The 19,859-nt window shown below is 43.1% G+C and overlaps 1 protein-coding gene across 4 annotated transcripts; it reads right to left on the bottom strand.

The window, feature by feature from the left end:
• Positions 1–103: 103 nt before the first annotated feature.
• On the bottom strand, positions 104–19,621 carry s26a2 (Sulfate transporter). Of its 4 annotated transcripts, none has more exons than XM_014138169.3 (3): positions 19,512–19,621; positions 3,276–3,917; positions 104–2,789 (listed from the first exon to the last, which is right to left on the bottom strand). In XM_014138169.3, the coding sequence occupies exons 2-3, from the start codon at positions 3,858–3,860 to the stop codon at positions 1,227–1,229; spliced, it is 2,148 nt and encodes a 715-aa protein (XP_013993644.1). In that variant the 5' UTR covers positions 3,861–3,917; positions 19,512–19,621; the 3' UTR covers positions 104–1,226.
• Positions 19,622–19,859: the final 238 nt, after the last annotated feature.

Here is a 19,859-nt window from a genome sequence, read left to right as displayed (position 1 = left end):
TTCCATGTTATTTTGCCAGGTAATAATTGGCACACTGCGTGCTGAAAATGGCATTCATTATAACTTCACAGTTTCAAAATCATTAGTCATTTAAATTACACAATGTACTGTAATAGTTTATTAAACCATGGATTTCCAGATACTGTATAAATATACAAAATTATTGTTTCTTTTGGTAACTCAAATGTACAGATTTTAAGAAATATTAAATGGGAATTTAATTATTTAATGAGATTCCAAACTTCAAAAGTTAATTTGAAAAGTCAACTAATATTGTAAATCTTGAGGTAACATATTGGATTAGTAACCATAGGTTGTGTTTTAGAAAATAAATTGTGAAGTTGAAATGTACTATGTTACGGTGAATCTGTTGTCCTGGTCAAACTCAAAATGTAACATAAAATAGATTGATACTCCCTTGATTATTAATTGGATGGTCAATCATAAATCCCCTATAAAACATCCAGCGCATTAACAGTATCACTGACACATGGTCATCACTGTACAAAAGCTTGCTTGTCTTATAATTCAAGTATAACATTAAGGGAATATTTTGTTGTTGAAAAGTTCAATAGGTTCCTATAATGTTAACTGTAGCTGTAGGTTATGTATTGATTGAAGAGTCAAGTAAAATCTCCCTCCAAGCACTTCCCTTTTGGCATTATTCCATTTGAGGATTCTTAATCAGCATATTCATCTATTAAAATGTAAAAAATGATGTATTGATGCCTCTAAGTGAGGAGCAAAATTACCAGTGATGCTGTTTGCTCACTTTATCTTTCATAATCTTGCATACATACACTATTTAACTCTTCAACTACTCATTCTCCCTCACATAAAAAACCCTTGTTCTTCTGTGATCAGTCTTCACCAGAGCCATTTATTTATATTTCCATTTATTTGGATATATATGGCTCTGGTCCAGTGGAGGCTGCGGAGGGGAGGACGGCTCATAATAATGTCTGGAACGTAACAAATGGAATGGCATCAAATACATGGAAACCATGTGTTTGATGTATTTGGTAGCATTCCACTGATTCCGCTCCAGCCATTACCACGAGTCTGTCCTCCCCAATGAAGGTGCCACCAACCTTCTGTGTGTCACCAATGGATGTAGATCGGGGTTCTCCAACCCTGTTCCTAGAGAGCTAGCCTCCTGTAGGTTTTTACTCCAACCCCAGTTTTAACTATCTTGACTCAGTTTATCAACTAACAACTGTGCTAGATTAGGGTTGGATCGAAAACCTACAGGACGGTAGCTCTCGAGGAACAGGGTTGGAGAGCTCTGATGTAGAAGCTGCCCTGTCATTTGCAAATCGAACTGCAGCATGTACAGTATAAAATGACAAGTTTTCCATGTCTTTGTCAGCCTTCCCAAAGAAAGAGCCTTGTCTGAGAGAATCTATGACTGTGGTGTTACAGCTCGCTAGCAGCACCGTGACACCCACCTCCTTATAGTCTTTAAGGATCCCTTTGAAGGTTTGCATCCCTGTTGAGTCTATGAAGGGCATGGCAGAGCAGTCTAGGATGATCGTATGTAAGTCAAGTTCTCTGGACCCCAGCCCTACCTTTACCTCTCCATTAGTATTCTCGGCTCTCCCAGCCTCCTTCGCTGCCAGTGTTTCCGCTTTTTTTTCTGCTTTCCTCCTCCTGGTCATCTCCAGGAAGGGTTCCAAGCCCACGGCTTTGTACAGAGACTTCAGGAAAAAGTCCTTGTTTGCATAGTACAGCGGGGCCTGGAAGCGGAAGATCTTTACTTTAGGGAGAGACTTGAGGTTTTCATACTCCTCCATATCCTCGTAGTGGGCAGTGTCATGGATCTGTCCCAGCAGAGATACCTTGGGCTTCTGGGTCTGGATGATGATACAGAGCATAGAGAAAACTACCCCAACCACCAGCCCCATCTCCACACTGATCAGAGCTGAGGCACTCATCGTCACCATCCAGACAACAGCGTCCATCTTACTGACGCGCCACTTACTAGGCACATCTCTGAACTTACGGAGAGCGCCCCTTAGGCTGACGATGATGATACAGGCCAGGACGCACTTCTGGAGGGAGTAAAAGAGGGGGGCAAAGAAGAGTAGGACCAGGAGAACGACAAAGGCACTCACAATGCTGGAGACCTGAGTCTGGCAGCCCGTGGAGTCTTTCACCATGGTCTTAGCCAGGGCAGCGCTGGTGGTAAAACAGTGGAAGAAAGAAGGGATGATGTTACAGAAAGCAATGGCCATCATCTCCTGGTTGGGGCGAACGGTGTAGCCGTTCTTCTTAGCAAACATCTCAGAGAGGGAAACCGTGAAGGCAAAGCTGATCACAGCCAGTGGGATGGCGTCGAAGGCCACCCGGGGCATCAACCCAAAACTGGGCACCTTAGGGGGGATGAAGCCTGTGGGGATAGCCCCAGAGACATTGGAGTCGTACCGTCTATGAAAGTCTCCAAAGTGGGACGCCAGTGTAGCGATCGCCACCACCACCAGCTCTGTGGGAAGGGGGATCTTAAGACGGTCCTTGTAGCGCTCTTGGAGCTCCTTCCCCGCCACCAGGACGGAGATGCAGATGGCACTGGTGATCAGGTCACAGTAGTTGGTATTCTGGATGTTGCTTAAGATGTTGATCCAGGTGACCACCACTGTTCCGTAGCCCTGGTGGCGAGGGATCTTGAGCCCCAGGAGGTACTTGGCTTGGACGGTGAGGATGGTGAATGAGGCGCCAGTGGCGAAGCCGTCCAGCATGGGAGCAGAGAGATAGACGGAGACAAAGCCCAGTCTGAACACAGCCATCAACACCTGGAAGGAGACAACCATTTTTATCAGATAGTTAATTTAATCTATTCTGAAGTTCAATATATTCAGCACAGTCATCTTTGATGTACAGATGTAGGATCTTCATTTGATCACTCTTTTATTGGCGAGAACTTTCCTGTACAGCAGGAAATGCAAACTTCTAGCATATTCAAGGCTTAAAAAGGCTTCTAAAGTTCGTAATTTCCACTTAAAAATGTCAGTCTTGATTTGCCCTAATGAAAAATCTCAACTCCTACAATAAATTCCCATTAATTATAATCTACATAATTTCCTGTTGCTGCAGGATTTATTTTCTGCTGTAGAAATATGGTTCATATTAAGATCCTACATCTGTAGGTGATCTACGATGTTTGACATCAGTGTTTAATCAAGTAAAATAATTTCAGGAGTAATTGTTACATCTGTTTCACTAAATCTTCAAAGCAGTTTTGAGAGTGATGAATCAGAGTGATTGAATTGAAAATGTACCTGGTAAATCCCAACCAAAAACGTCATGGCTGCTGCGATACTGATGGCATAACATTCTTTCCCACATTCCATGCCGAAGGCCCCCATGGTCAGGTTGACTGCTGAGCTGTCTGAGTCAACTGTCACATTCAAGATTCCATCTGCTTTGGTGTCATCCAAATCGAACCCTGCCATATACACCTCTCTGTCCACCACCTGGCCCACCATAAGGCTCATCAGACTGAATATGCCCACAGACACGTGCCTGGAGGTCCCCATGAAGAAGTAGATGATGTTGGCGAAGAAGGAAGTGTAGAGGCCATAGATGGGGTCTACTCCGGCCAGCAGACAGTAGGCGATGGCCTGAGGGACCAGGATGATGCCTATGACGAGGCCCGACATTAGATCACCCCAGATATACTCTTTCAGCTTGTACTTGGGCAGCCAGAGCACCACAGGGAATAACCCAGTCAGGGTAGTCTTGACCCTGGGCATGGAGCAGGACAGGCTACGGCTCAGCTTCGTCTTCAGGATGGCCATGGGCTCTTTCTGCTTCCTGACCCTCCGCTCCAGGTGGGGAACTTCTGTGACCTTGGCTTCCTCCATGGCCTCTGGAAGTGGTAGGCTGTGGTGGTGGTCTTGGTGTGGCGCTTAGCCGTGCTCCTGGAATGAATCAGACAGAGAACCTTCACTCATCATGACACTCTTTGATCATTAGATAGTGTTTCCTCCCTGAAAGGAAACAATGATTAAACACAGCAACTTCCAAGCTAGCATTTGAATTCAAGGGGTGTTACATCACTCACATAGTTTGCTAGTTAAACTTTGATGGGTAGTGTAGACCGATGAAACTGTAAGTGATTTAGTGAAAATAGCTTCACTGTATGGATAACATGAATACATTGAAAAGCAAAAACGTGTCATTATATATGAGAGATAAGTTAGTCTATCCTCATAGAGCCTGCTGTTGATGTGCTCCCACATCCAGTTCAATATTGCACAGCGATGTTCAGCACAGTGGCAATGGAAAAACTTACTCAACCTATCTCAGATTGCCCCTCAATCCAAAGACAAACACAGACAATGTATTGACAGTCCATATACAGTGCCATAAATAAGTATTTTTCCCCTTTCTGATTTTCTGGACTTTGACTAGGCCATTCCAAAACTTTAAATGTGTTGCTTTTCAGCCATTCTGATGTAGTCTAACTTGTGTTTTTTGGATCACTGTCTTGCAGCATGACACAGCTGCGCTTTAGTTTCAGCTCACCGACAGATGGCCTGACATTGTCCTTTAGAATTCTCTGATACAGCGCAGAATTCATGGTTCCTTCAATGGTGTAAAGTCGTCCAGGTCCTGAGGCAGCAAAGCATCCCCAAATTAAATAAATTAAATACGTATCAAAATGTTGTGTTTGTTGTTCATTCAGGTTCCCTTTATCTAATATTAGTTATTTTTTAAAAGATGTGATAACGTTCAGTGTAAACAATATGCAAAAATAGAGAAAACCTGAAAGGGGACAAATAACTTTTCACGGCACACACATTAAAATAAGCAAATACTTTTGTATTTGCTTATTTTAATGTGTGATTGTATTACTTTTTATCCTGCTGATTAGTTTGTGTATGTAAAGTGACTGGGTGTCTTGAAAAGGGTTCAAAATAAAATATGTTATTATAATAATAATTATTATTATCGCATAAAACTCCAATATATCTTAAATGGGACCTAACCGGAAAGTATCAAAGCATGCCTCTAATGATATCAGTGAACATTTTTAAAAAAGACTCCATTTCCCGCTGTGGACAATCTGAACATTCCTAGATTGTGATGAATGGGTAATACAGACATTCACCATAGAGCCAATCGTCTCATCATGTCTTCAGAAGCACTAAACGATGCAGTATATGATAACTAGGATGATAATCCCTTACAGTAGCAGTACACAGAAGATCAAGTCATCATTGTGTCCTATCCTAACCTCATTACAACTGTCTAATGGTCTTTGATTCCTGCTTTTGCTTTGTGTGCTGAAGTCAACACCCACCCCCCATGTACAGCAAAAACTGCACTAAGGGGACTCAAATAGTAAAATTTTAGGTAAAAAATCTAATCGGTAGACACTCCAGATTTAAACACTATTTGAACACTATTTTTAACACTCTCTCCTCTAAATGATATTCTATACCTGTATTAAAACATCTAAATGCATGATATGGCATGCATACTGTAGGTTACAAAGTTAGGCTACTTGTTATTCTAGCAACGTTCAGGCTGAGGTAAAACAATAACTCACCCACACTGTGTTCTGCCAACCCAAAGAGTAATGCAAACTGGGTGTCTTAGTTTTATAGTCAGGTACATGTATCTTCAGGTATACCTGAAAATAATCACTGCTATCTGTACTGTCCCTCACACTTACAGCCAACATGTGTCACACGCTCGCTCTTTCTCTCTCTACTTTTGTCTCCCCTGTCTCTCTGGCAGTGTCATACATGCACCTCGCTCGCTTCCCCCGAGGAGACTGACAAAACCGGTTTCTGTGGCAAATTTATGTTGGATGAGAATAAAGATAAGGGCAACCCTTGGCCTGACACTGATCATTATCATGGGGGGGGGGGGGGGGGGGGGGCACTGTCTCCTCGAGTCAAGATCAGGGCAATAGGGTAACATAAGTCAATCATTTACTGGCTGGTGTGGCTTATCTTCCACAGTGTTACTATTCAGACCTAACTTGGGATCTGGTTGTCCAACTGAAATTGAAGAAGGGTCACAAATTGCAAAAGCCAAACTGTTCACATAGTTCCAGTTGATACCGTCGCCTGGTATGGTTGCCTTACAACAGATAGGGGCTTCATTCACTATTGACTGGACACCAGATTACTGATCCCTGCTCTCAGTTGATCAATGTATTGCATGCATTTACATAATATATGTGACAAATATGGAAATGAAAAAACAAATGCACATGCTTTTCAGAACCAGACTTTTTGAATTAGACAGAATTAGACAGTCCTGTTTCCAGAAGCCTAGGGAAAGGGAAAGGGGGATACCTAGTCAGTTGTACAACTGAATGCCTTCAACTGAAATGTGTCTTCCGCATTTAACCCAACCCCACTGAATCAGAAAGGTGCGCTTCGTAAGGTTTGTGTTCACATACATTATTTTTTACTTCTGCTTTGCATATTAGTCATCATTGATGGACTACTAAAATATGTGTTGTGTTTCTGGTTTCTAGCTATGTCAAAGACTTAAAGGCCCAGTGCAGTCAAAATTCAGTTGTTCCTTTGTTTTGTATCATATTGTACAACAGCTGATGAAACTAACGCTGTAAAAGTGTGAACAAATTTGATAAGTGTTATTTCCTGATAGTTACTGGTTGAAAATAAAATCTACACAGGACCTTCTAATCAGCAGGTTTGCATGGGCGGGAGTTTCGGCTTGCCTGGTGACATCACCAGGAGGTAAATTGGTTAATAGACCAAAAACAGAGTTCCAAACCTCTCTGCCAATAACAGCTAGTTTTCAGTTTTCCCCTCCCAACTCAGACTACTCCCAGACAGTCATGGCAAAATCCTTTATTGTGGAATATTTTTCTTGCAAAAACCTATTTTTGTCGATGTTGTTTTTATTTGTTTTTTTTTGTAGTATTACATACAACACATATGGTATAACACAACACAAAAAAACTGAACGAAACGGCCACTATAGAAAACACTCAAATTTGTCTGGTTTATGTTTGATTTTGTAATGTCTAATGGGATGTAGCTAGATAGTTCAGTCCTCTAGTTTGTTATGAGGCTTTCCAATTGATGGCTCAATTTTTTTCTCTCCAGCAATTCGATATCTGTGACCAATGGTGCCCCCCAATTTCTTCCTTTAGATCTGTTTCCCATTGTTTCCTTTTAGGCGCTGAACCACCAGGTAGAGATTCAAACAACCCTTGATATACCCTTGGCAATCAACTTCTTTGGCGTAGCAGCTTCTTTCAGTATTTTTTCTATGTAAGATGCCTAAGGTTCATCCAAATTCCGTTGGATCAATTGAATACTTGTTTTTTTAAGAGGTGTTGACAAGCTGAATGTACCGAGCTGTCTGTTTAAAATACTTGCACACAGCTTGGACACCCATGCATACCCCACAAGACATGCCACCAGAGGTCTCTTCACAGCCCCCAAGTCCAGAACGAACTATGGGAGGCGCACAGTACTACATAGAGCCATGACTACATGGAACTCTATTCCACATAAGGTAACTGATGCAAGCAGTAGAATCAGATTTAAAAAACTGGTAAAAATACACCTTATGGAACAATGGGGACTGTGAAGTAACACACACAAAGGTACAGACACATGCATATGCACACATTGTGATATTGTTGTGTGGTGGTATCAAACATTTTGTATTGTAGATACACTACCGGTCAAACATTTTAGAACACCTACTCATTCAAGTTTTTTTTTTCTTTACTATTTTCTACATTGTAGAATAATAGTGAAGACATCAAAACTATGAAATAACACATATGGAATCATATAGTAACCAAAAAAGTGTTAAACAAATCAAAACATATTTGAGATTTGAGATTCTTCTAATAGCCACCCTTTGCCTTGATGACAACTTTGCACACTCTTGACATTCTCTCAACCAGCTTCACCTGGAATGCTTTTCCAACATTCTTGAAGGAGTTCCCAGATATGCTGAGCACTTGTTGGCTGCTTTTCCTTCACTCTGCGGTCTGACTTTATTTAACCAGGTAGGCCAGTTGAGAACAAGTTCTCATTTACAACTGCAACCTGGCCAAGATAAAGCAAAGCAGTGCGACAAAAACAACACAGAGTTATATATGGGATAAACAAACGTACAGTCAATAACACAATAGAAAAATCTGTATACCGTGTGTGCAAATGAAGTAAGGAGGTAAGGCAATAAATAGGCCAATAGTGGCGAAGTAATTACAATTTAGCAATTTACAATGGAGTGATATATGTGCAGATGAGGATGTGCAAGTAGAAATACTGGTGTGCAAAAGAGCAGAAAAACAAAAACAAATATGGGGATGAGGTAGGTAGTTGGTTGGATGGGCTATTTACATATGGGCTGTGTACAGCTGCAGCGATCAGTAAGCTGCTCTGACAGCTGACGTTTAAAGTTAGTGAGGGAGATATAAGTCTCCAACTTCAGTGATTTTTGCAATTCGTTCCAGTCATTGGCAGCAGAGAGCTGGAAGGAAAGTCGGCCAAAGGAGGTGTTGGCTTTGGGGATGACAAGTGAAATATACCTACTGGAGCGCATGCTACAGGTGGGTGCTGCTATTGTGACCAGTGAGCTGAGATAAGGTGGAGCTTTACCTAGCAAAGACTTGTAGATGACCTGGAGCCAGTGGGTTCGGCGACGAATATGTAGCGAGGACCAGCCAACGAGAGCATACAGGTTGCAGTGGTGAGTAGTATATGGGGCTTTGGTAACAAAATGGATGGCACTGATAGACTGCATCCAATTTGCTGAGTAGAGTGTTGGAGGGTATTTTGTAAATGACATCGCCGAAGTCAAAGATCGGTAGGATGGTCAGTTTTACGAGGGTATGTTTGACAGCATGAGTGAAGGAGGCTTAGTTGTGAAAAAGGAAGCCAATTCTAGATTTAACTTTGGATTGGAGATGCTTAATGTGAGTCTGGAAGGAGAGTTTACAGTCTAGCCAGACACCTAGGGATTTATAGTTGTCCACATATTCTAAGTCAGAACCGTCCAGAGTAGTGATGCTAGTTGGGGCGGGCGGGTGCGGACAGCGATCGGTTGAAGAGCATGCATTTCATTTTACTAGCACTTAAGAGCAGTTGGAGGCCACGGAAGGAGTGTTGTATGGTGTTGAAGCTCGTTTGGAAGTTTGTTAACACGGTGTCCAAAGAAGGGCCAGAAGTATACAGAATGGTGCATCTGCATAGAGGTGGATCAAACAATCACCTGGCAGCAAGAGCGAGATCATTGATATATACAGAGAAAAGAGTCAGCCCGAGAATTGAACCCTGTGGCACCCCCATAAAGACTGCCAGTGATCCGGACAACAGGCCCTCTGATTTGACACTCTGAACTCTATCTGGGAAGTAGTTAGTTAACCAGGCGAGGCAGTCATTAGAGAACCCAAGGCTGTTGAGTCTGCCGACAAGAAAACGGTGATTGACAGAGTCGAAAGCCTTGGCCAGGTCGAAGAAGGCGGCTGCACAGTACTGTCTTTTATCGATGGCGGATATGATATCGTTTAGGACCCTGAGTGTGGCTGAGGTGCACCTGTGACCAGCTCGGAAACCAGATTGCATAGCGGAGAAGGTATGGTGGGAAATGGTCGTTGATCTTTGTTAACTTGGCTTTTGAAGACTTTAGAAAGGCAGGGCAGGATGGATATAGGTCTGTAACAGTTTGGATCTAGAGTGTCTCCCCCTTTGAAGAGGGGGATGACCGCGGCCACTTTCCAATCTTTAGGAATCTCAGACGATACAAAAGAGAGGTTGAACAGACTTGTAATAGGGGTTGCAACAATGGCGGTGGATAATTTTAGGAAGAGAGGATCCAGATTGTCTAAACCAGCTGATTTGTAGGGATCCAGATATTTCAGCTCTTTCAGGACATCAGCTATCTGGATTTGGGTGAAGGAGAAGGGCCAGTTGGGCCAGTTGCTGTGGGGGGTGCAGAGCTGTTGGTCAGGGTTGGGGTTGCCAGGTGGAAAGCATGGCCAGCCGTGGAGAAATGCTTATTGAAATTATCGATTATCGTGGATTTATCAGTGGTGACAGTATTTCCTAGTCTCAGTGCAGTGGGCAGCTGGGAGGAGGTAGTCTTATTCTCCATGGACTTTACGGTGTCAGGGTGTTTTTGTGCTGTCAGGGGCAGTCAAGTCTGGAGTGAACCAAGGGCTATATCTGTTCTTAGTTCAATCGTTTTTGAAAGGCGCATGCTTATTTAAGATGGTGAGGAAAGCACTTTTAAAGAACAACCAGGCATCCTCTACTGATGGGATAAGGTCAGTATCCTTCCACGATACCCGGGCCAGGTCGATTAGAAGGGCCTGCTCGCAGAAGTGTTTTAGGGAGCGTTTGACAGTGATGAGGGGTGGTCATTTGACCGCGGACCCATAACGGACGCAGGCAATGAGGCAGTGATCGTTGAGATCCTGGTTGAAAACAGCAGAGGTGTATTTAGAGGGCAAGTTAGTCAGGATGATATCTATGAGGGTGCCAATGTTTACGGATTTGGGGTTGTACCTGGTAGGTTCCTTGATAATTTGTGTGAGATTGATGGCATCTAGCTTCGATAGTAGGACGGCCGGGGTGTTAAGCATATCCCAATTTAGGTCACCTAGCAGTACGAACTCTGACAATAGATGGGGGCAATCAATTCACATATGGTGTCCAGGGTACAGCTGGGAGCTGAGGGGGGTCAATAACAAGCGACAACAGTAAGGGACTTATTTCTGGAGAGATGGATCTTTAAAAGTAGAAGCTCGAACTGTTTGGGCTTAGCAGTTCTGTCTTAGTTGTTCTGCAGTTCTGTTCTGTAATTTGGGATGGAAATTTCCTAAGCCTCATCCCAAACCATCTCAGTTTGGTTGAAGTCGGGAGACTGTGGAGGCCAGGTCATCTGACGCAGCACTCCATCACTCTCCTTCTTGGTAAAATAGCCCTTACACAGCCTGGAGGTGTGTTGGGTCATTGTCCTGTTGAGAAACAAATGATAGTCCCTCTCAACCCAAACCAGATGGGATGGCATATCGCTGCAGAATGCTGTGGTAGCCATGCTGTTAAAGTGTGTCTTGAATCCTAAATAAATCACAGACAGTGTCACCAGAAAAGCACCCCCCACACCATAACACCTCCTCCTCCATGCTTTACGGTGGGAAACACACACGGGAGATCATCCCTTCACCCACACAGCGTCTCACAAAAACACGGAGGTTGGAACAAAAAATCTCCAATTTAGACTCCAGACAAAGGGACAAATTTCCAACGGTCTAAATGTCCATTGCTTGTGTTGCTTGGCCAAAGCAAGTCTCTTCTTCTTATTGGTGTCCTTTAGTTGTGGCTTCTTTGCAGCAATTCGACCATGATGGCCTGATTGACACGGTCTCCTCTGAACAGTTGATGTTGAGATGTGTCTGTTACTTGAACTCTGTGAAGCATTTATTTGGGCTGCGAATTCTGAGGCTGGTAACATTCCTGTGGCGGTCTTCATGAGAGCCAGTTTCATCATAGCGCTTGATGGTTTTTGAGACTGCACTGGAAGAAACTTTAAAAGTTCTTGAAATTTTCCGTATTGACTGACCTTTATGTTTTAAAGTAATGATGGACTGTTGTTTCTCTTTGCGTAATTGACCTGTTCTTGCCATAATGTGGACTTGGTCTTTTACCTAATAAGGCTGTCTTCTGTATACCACCATACCTTGTCACAACATAACTGATTGGCTCAAACGCATTAAGAAGGAAAGAAATTCCACAAATGAACTTTTAACAAGACCCACCTGTTAATTGAAATGCATTCCAGGTGACTACCTCATGAAGATGCTTGAGAGAATGCCAAGATTGTGTCATCAAGGCAAAGTATGGTTATTTGAAGAATCTCAAATTTATATATTTTTTATTTGTTTAACACTTTTTTGGTTACTACATGTTTCCATATGTTTTATTTCATAGTTTTGATGTCTTCGCTATTATTCTACAAGGTAGAAAATAGTAAAAATAAAGAAAAACCCTTGAATGAGTAAGTGTGTCCAAACTTTTGACCGGTAGTGTATGTAGTAGTGTAATGATGTTAATATGATGTACTGTTTTATCTTTTGTTATATATGTAATGTAAGTGTTTTAATTCATATGTTTTGACAACAGGAAGAATAGCCTTGGCAGCAGCTAATGGGAATCCCTAATAAGTACAAATATAAATACAAATAAGATTTCTGAGTTGTAAGAACTTAAAGAAATCGGCCTTGGACAATCCAAGTCTTTCTTGTAATTGAATGAATGACAATAGAGATCCATCATAGTACATATGTTCCAAATTAATGATGCCACTTTGGATCGAGGACTTAAGGGTGTTATCATTAAATGCTGGAGGGAAGGTGGGGTTATTCCAAATAGGGGTGCTTGGTGATATTGGTTCTTTCCACCTCATGAATGTATGTACATTTTCCCAAATATAAATGGAATTGAGTGTCATTGGATTGTCTGTTTTTTTTCTTCAGTGCCTTGGACCCGTAATAGTAAATATGCTTTAGATCATACAGTATTACATTTGTGGCTTCGGTACTTCTCCATGCACAAGGATAGTCTGCTGTCCATTGTTTAAGTGAACGCAGTTGTGCAGCCCAGTAATACATCTTCATATGAGGTAGTCCAAGACCTCCATCTTTTTAAGGTAAACCCGTCAATTTGACTCTAGAGGTCTTTGGAGAGCAGTCCATTTATTTTATTTAAAAGTTGGATGGAATTGAAACTGGCAAGGCCTGGAAAAAATAAATAAACCTTGGTAATATATTAACTTTGATTATGTTGACCCTACCTAACAGAAATAGGGAGAGATCGACAGAGATTGTCTGAAGACATCCTGTTCCGAATAAACCCTGTTTGATCTGAGTGAATCAACTTTGGTATTACTGTTTCTATGCAAAAAGCCAATACCTTAGCAATGATTTTGTAACCCAGATTCAAAAGTAATACTCGGCAGAAGCATCTGCATGACAATGGATCCTTGATCCTCCAAACATAGTTACTGGGGAAGTACATTTTTCTCTAGGGCTACAGTGAGCATAAGTACAGTAACATAGGCTTTAGTAATATGGGATGAGAATGTTTTTAAAAATTCCACTTGAAATCCATCAATACCAGGTATTGTTTGCCTGAGGTAGAGTACCTCATGATAAGCTGTAGACCACACTATCTACCCAGAGAATTTTCATCCATATTTTTCATAGCCGTCTATTTACCACCACAAACTGATGCTGGCACTAAGACCGCACTCAACGAGCGGCATAAAGTCATAAGCAAACAAGAAAATACTCATCCAGAAGCGATGCTCCTAGTGGCTTGGGACTTTAATGCAGGCAAACTAAAATCAGTTTAATCTCATTTCTACGAGCAACCAGAGGAGAAAAACTCTTTATCATCTTTACTCCACACAGAGTCGCTCGCATACAAAGCTTTCTCTCGCCCTCCATTTGGCAAATCTGACCATAATTCTATCCTCCTGATTCCTGCTTACAAGCAAAAACTAAAGCAGAAGTATCCACTCGCTCAATACGGAAGTGGTCAGATGACGCGGATGCTACGCTACAGTACTGTTTTGCTAGCACAGACTGGAATAAGTGCATCGACGACGTTGTCCCCACAGTGACCGTACGTACATATCCCAACCAGAAGCCATGGATCACAGGCAACATCCGCACTGAACTGAAGGCTAGAGCTGCCGCTTTCAAGGAGAGGGACACTAATCCGGATGCTTATAAGAAATCTCGCTATGCCCTCAGATGAACCATCAAACAGGCAAAGCGTCAATACAGGGCTAAGATTGAACCCTACTACACCGGCTCTGATGCTTGTCGGATGTTGTCTGGGCTTGCAAACTATTACGGACTACCAAGGGAAACCCAGCAGTGAGCTGCTCAGTGACACGAGCCTACCAAATGAGCTAAATGGCTTTTATGCTCGCTTCGAGGCAAGCAACACTGAAGCATGCATGAGAGCACCAGCTGTTCCAGACGACTATGTGATCACGCTCTCCATAGCCAATGTGAGCAAGACCTTTAAACAGGTCAACATTCACAAGGCCGTGGGGCCAGACGGATTACCAGGACATGTACTCAGAGCATGCGCGGACCAACTGGCAAGTGTCTTCATTGACAACCTCTCCCAGACTGAGTCTGAAATACCTACATGTTTCAAGCAGACCACCATAGTCCCTGTGCCCAAGAAAGCGAAGGTAACCTGCCTAAATGACTACCGCCCCATAGCACTGCTTTGAAAGACTAGTCATTGCTCACATCAACACCATCCTCCCGGAAACCCTAGACCCACTCCAATTCGCATACCGCCCCAACAGATCCACAGATGACACAATCTCAATCGCACTCCACACTGCCCTTTCCCACCTGGACAAATGGAACATCTATGTGAGAATGCTGTTCATTGACTACAGCTCAGCTTTCAACACCATATTGCACACAAAGCTCATCACTAAGCTAAGGACCCAGGGACTAAACACCTCCCTCTGCAACTGGATCTTGGACTTCCTGACGGGCCACCCCCAGGTGGTATGGGTAGGCAACAACACATCTTCCACGCTGATCCTCAACATGGGGGCCCTTCAGGCGTGCGTGCTTAGTGCCCTCCTGTACTCCCTTTTCACCCATGACTGCGTGGCCAAGCATGACTCCAACACCCTCATTATGTTTGCTGACGACACAACAGTGGTAAGCCTGATCACCGACAACAATGAGACAGTCTATAGGGAGTAGGTCAGAGACCTGGCAGTGTGGTGCCAGGATAGCAACCTCTCCCTCAGTGTGAGCAAGACAAAGGAGCTGATCGTGGACTATAGGAAAAGGATGGCTGAACACACCCCCATTCACATTGACAGGGCTGTAGTGGAGTGGGTTGAGAGTTTCAAGTTCCTTGGTGTCCACATCACCAACAAACTATCATGGTCCAAACACCAAGACAGTCGTGAAGAGGGCACGACAACAACTTTTCCCCCTCAGGAGACTGAAAATATTTGGCATGGGTCCCCAGATCCTCAAAAAGTTCTACATCTGCACCATCGAGAGCATCCTGACCGGTTGCATCACCGCCTGGTATGGCAACTGCTCAACATCTGACCGTAAGGCGCTACAGAGGGTTGTGCGTACGGTCCAGTACATCACTGGGGCCAAACTTACTGCCATCCAGGACCTATATACTAGTCAGTGTCAGAGAAAGGCCCATAAAATTGTCAAAGACTCCAATCACCCAAGTCATAGACTGTTCTCTATGCTATGGCACAGCAAGCGGTACCGGAGCGCCAAGTCTAGGTCCAATAGGCTCCTTAACAGCTTCTACCCCCAAGCCATAAGACTGCTGAACAATTAATCAAATGGTCACCCGGACAATTTACCCCTTGCTCAACATATTGTTGCTTGGATTCCATGGCAGCAGTCTCTGCAGATCGGGTGTTTATTGTGTTATATTCAAGCTTCAAAGTCTTCAACTGTTGAAGGGTGTCAACATTTCTATCTAAACTGTGCTTTCTTCTAGGTTGTGGATTTTCTGTTCTAGTATTTCTAAATCTTTATTGGTCTTCTTTTTCTTATGTGAAGAGTAAGACATGATACGAACTCTCATATATGCTTTAAGAGTTTCCCAGACAATAGCTGGGCATACTTCATTATCTACAGTACATTTATTTCCAAAAACATGTCTATCTGTGTGTGTTGAGATATGAGGTAAACTCCTTATCTCCAAGTAAAATCGCCATGTTTTTGCTATTGGCACAAGATATTTTGTCAATTGTTATGGAAAACTATTACAATAAGGTACTTAATTGTTACCAAGAAATGATTTGATATTGATATAAAAAGGGCTGCATTTGGCCTTTAAGATTTAGCAAATGAAGCCATTGATTAGTCTCGGAATCCCAGACCTAGGCAACATGCAGGAACATGGTACATTGTGGGAGGCAACTCGTCTGTCTAGACTAGAGACAAGCCATTGATCGCATCACTCCAAATTTGCTATGTGAAATCCCAGTGTCCTCAATGTTATGGCACAGAAATCGATCTGTGACCTTAGCTAATAGTTCCTGTTTCGTGACCTGAAGTGATGTCATATGTGGACCGAATATTAATAAATAAACTAGATTGAAATCGCATTTGAAATCCAATTATGATATGGCATGACTCCATCACAGATCCATCACATTATCACACACTATTTATTTCAGTTCTTTGCACCCCATCATTGTGAGGTATTGTTTGTTTTGTGACACACTAGTTGGAGTGCTGTGGTTCCCGTGAGTTAATCCTCCCATGTATGATAGTTTTGGCCTGCCTCACTAATGACGCCTTTTAACTATTCCCTATTCCCTGCCTAAAATGTAAAAATGTAAATGTAAATGTCTGTACTTTAGCCTATCGGATTTCCTGTTATCAACCTATTGCCTGATCCCCCGGATGACGTTACTAGCCTTTTCCCTGCCTGTACTGTTGCCTATTTGGGACCCCCTGTGTATGACCTTCTGCCTGCCCCTGGACCCAGCTACCTGCCTCCTCCTGTGGTCTTTTACAAATAAACACCTGCTGCGCCCTGTGCTTGAAACCAGCTCTCTGTCTCCCATTGTGTTCTTTACACCTAGTAGCTGAGGAATGTAACTGTTGTTCTTGCATTTTGTGTTGTGCTGTACTTAATTTTATTTTACATTGTATTGATTTCTGTTTTGTCTCACATTTTATTTTATTTTTGTATTACTGTGATCAGTGCACCCTTGAGAATGAGACCCTGGTCTCAATTGGTTTTCCCTGAATAAATAAAGAATACAAAACGAATTCAATTACTGAAGGTCTGGGTCATTAATATGAAATTGTGTAAACATAAAATAAACTATATGTATGGGGTGATCCTTGTGTATAGAATGATATTATAGAGCAGGTGTAGGTAACTAGATCTGGCCGCGGGTTGGATGGTCGGGGGGCCGAAACATATATATACTGCTCAAAAAAATGAAGGGAACACTTAAACAACACAATGTAACTCCAAGTCAATCACACTTCTATGAAATCAAACTGTCCACTTAGGAAGCAACACTGATTGACAATAAATTTCACATGCTGTTGTGCAAATGGAATAGACAACAGGTGGAAATTATAGGCAATGAGCAAGACACCCCCAATAAAGGAGTGGTTCTGCAGGTGGGGACCACAGACCACTTCTCAGTTCCTATGCTTCCTGGCTGATGTTTTGGTCACTTTTGAATGCTGGTGGTGCTTTCACTCTAGTGGTAGCATGAGACGGAGTCTACAACCCACACAAGTGGCTCAGGTAGTGCAGCTCATCCAGGATGGCACATCAATGCGAGCTGTGGCAAGAAGGTTTGCTGTGTCTGTCAGCGTAGTGTCCAGAGCATGGAGGCACTACCAGGAGACAGGCCAGTACATCAGGAGACGTGGAGGAGGCCGTAGGAGGGCAACAACCCAGCAGCAGGACCGCTACCTCCGCCTTTGTGCAAGGAGGAGCAGGAGGAGCACTGCCAGAGCCCTGCAAAATGACCTCCAGCAGGCCACAAATGTGCATGTGTCTGCTCAAACGGTCAGAAACAGACTCCATGAGGGTGGTATGAGGGCCCGACGTCCACAGGTGGGGGTTGTGCTTACAGCCCAACACCGTGCAGGACGTTTGGCATTTGCCAGAGAACACCAAGATTGGCAAATTCGCCACTGGCGCCCTGTGCTCTTCACAGATGAAAGCAGGTTCACACTGAGCACATGTGACAGACGTGACAGAGTCTGGAGACACCGTGGAGAACGTTCTGCTGCCTGCAACATCCTCCAGCATGACCGGTTTGGCGGTGGGTCAGTCATGGTGTGGGGTGGCATTCCTCCATGTGCTCGCCAGAGGTAGCCTGACTGCCATTAGGTACCGAGATGAGATCCTCAAACCCCTTGTGAGACCATATTCTGGTGTGGTTGGCCCTGGGTTCCTCCTAATGCAAGACAATGCTAGACCTCATGTGGCTGGAGTGTGTCTGCAGTTTCTGCAAGAGGAAGGCATTGATGCTATGGACTGGCCCGCCCGTTCCCCAGACCTGAATCCAATTGAGCACATCTGGCACATCATGTCTCGCTCCATCCACCAACGCCACGTTGCACCACAGACTGTCCAGGAGTTGGCGGATGCTTTAGTCCAGGTCTGGGAGGAGATCCCTCAGGAGACCATCCGCCACCTCATCAGGAGCATGCCCAGGCATTGTAGGGAGGTCATACAGGCACGTTGCGGCCACACACACTACTGAGCCTCATTTTGACTTGTTTTAAGGACATTACATCAAAGTTGGATCAGCCTGTAGTGTGGTTTTCCACTTAAATTTTGAGGGTGACTCCAAATCCAGACCTCCATGGGTTGATAAATTGGATTTCCATTGATTATTTTTGTCTGATTTTGTTGTCAGCACATTCAACTATGTAAAGAAAAAAGTATTTAATAAGATTATTTCATTCATTCAGATCTAGGATGTGTTATTTTAGTGTTCCCTTTATTTTTTTGAGCATTGTATATTATAATCATTTGAACACTGCATATTGACCACAACTAAGCCCAACAAGAGTTGTATTTGAAAATAACAATAATTTCATACCTTGATTAAATTGAGACATGATCATATGTCTATTTTTTTATTAGTGGGAATACTTTGGGACAGATTTCCTAAATAAAGAAAAAAAAGAGCAGATGATTTAAAAAAAAAACTGAAATCCCTTCCCCCTTCCCATTTTTTACAACAAAAAAACTTGGGGGGGCACCAAAAAAGACAGCGAATGGTTTTGGCTCACTGGCCGCCTGTTGCCGAACCCTTGTTATAGAGCATTTTATAACAGAATATCTTAAACACCAACTAAAGAGGGCTTATTCACTATTCATTTATTCATTTCATGTAGGTTTTTGCTTTGTGTGGCTGTGTTTCATAGTGAATGGCACTAATGTTGGTGGGCTGAAGAAGTGGCATTCAACAGACCCCTCTCCAACAGAGTAACAGGCTTCAGTAGAGTAATGGTACTAAATTACTGTAATCTGTAAAGGGAGGGGTCGCTCATTGTTGTTTAAGTGTGACAATGTGCAACACAATACAGTTCATCATCAGTTTATATACAATGCATTCCAGACAGAATATACCTCTTGAAAAACCTGTATATGTGAAAAACATGCAGAGAGGAATACACCATGCTGTTGAAACATTTACCTTTCAAGTTAATATTGAAATGAGGACGTTATTATAAAACACATAAATAAATAAGGCAATACCTTGTTTTGTAAATGTGTAAGTATATACTGTAGAAGGCGCACTATACATAACAGTTCTGAGAGGATTAAAGCTGTCTCTGTAAATACACCAGAGTCGGGGTGTTCTCTGATGTACTATTCATTCTCAGTCTAGACATGTATCTGCTTTAGCTACAAAAGCCCCTCTGCAGGGGTCCATTTGTGGCTGCACAGAGACAGAGCCAACATTGTGAACAAGGAGAGGAGACTCACCCTGACATAAGGAACGTGGAGGCTTGTGAGAGGACACAGTAGCCATGCCTCCTCTTCTGAGATCTTCACTGTGCGCACACACACAGGCCTGATTCCGTACAACCGGATGGAGCAAAGCATAATGGGAATAGCAGCCTCATTCTCATCCAGGCACCACTCATCTAATCCTCCAATCACAGAGCGAGAGAGGAGGGGACAGGGGATGGGGTGTGTGGGCTGGGTTGTTACCATGGAGACTGAGGCATCCATTCACTGATGGGACTGAGAGTCTGTGTGAGGGGGTGGAGGGAATGAACAGTCTCTCTCGAAGACACAGAATGCTCATGAACTGTGTTGTTCGTGTTATAT

This window comes from Salmo salar, chromosome 13, assembly GCF_965601325.2.
Source record: "Salmo salar chromosome 13, fSalSal1, whole genome shotgun sequence".
In the NCBI taxonomy this organism is placed as follows: Eukaryota; Metazoa; Chordata; class Actinopteri; order Salmoniformes; family Salmonidae; genus Salmo; species Salmo salar.
The sequence above is the reverse complement of the archived record's forward strand: the minus strand, read 5'-3'. Positions and strand labels throughout refer to the sequence as shown.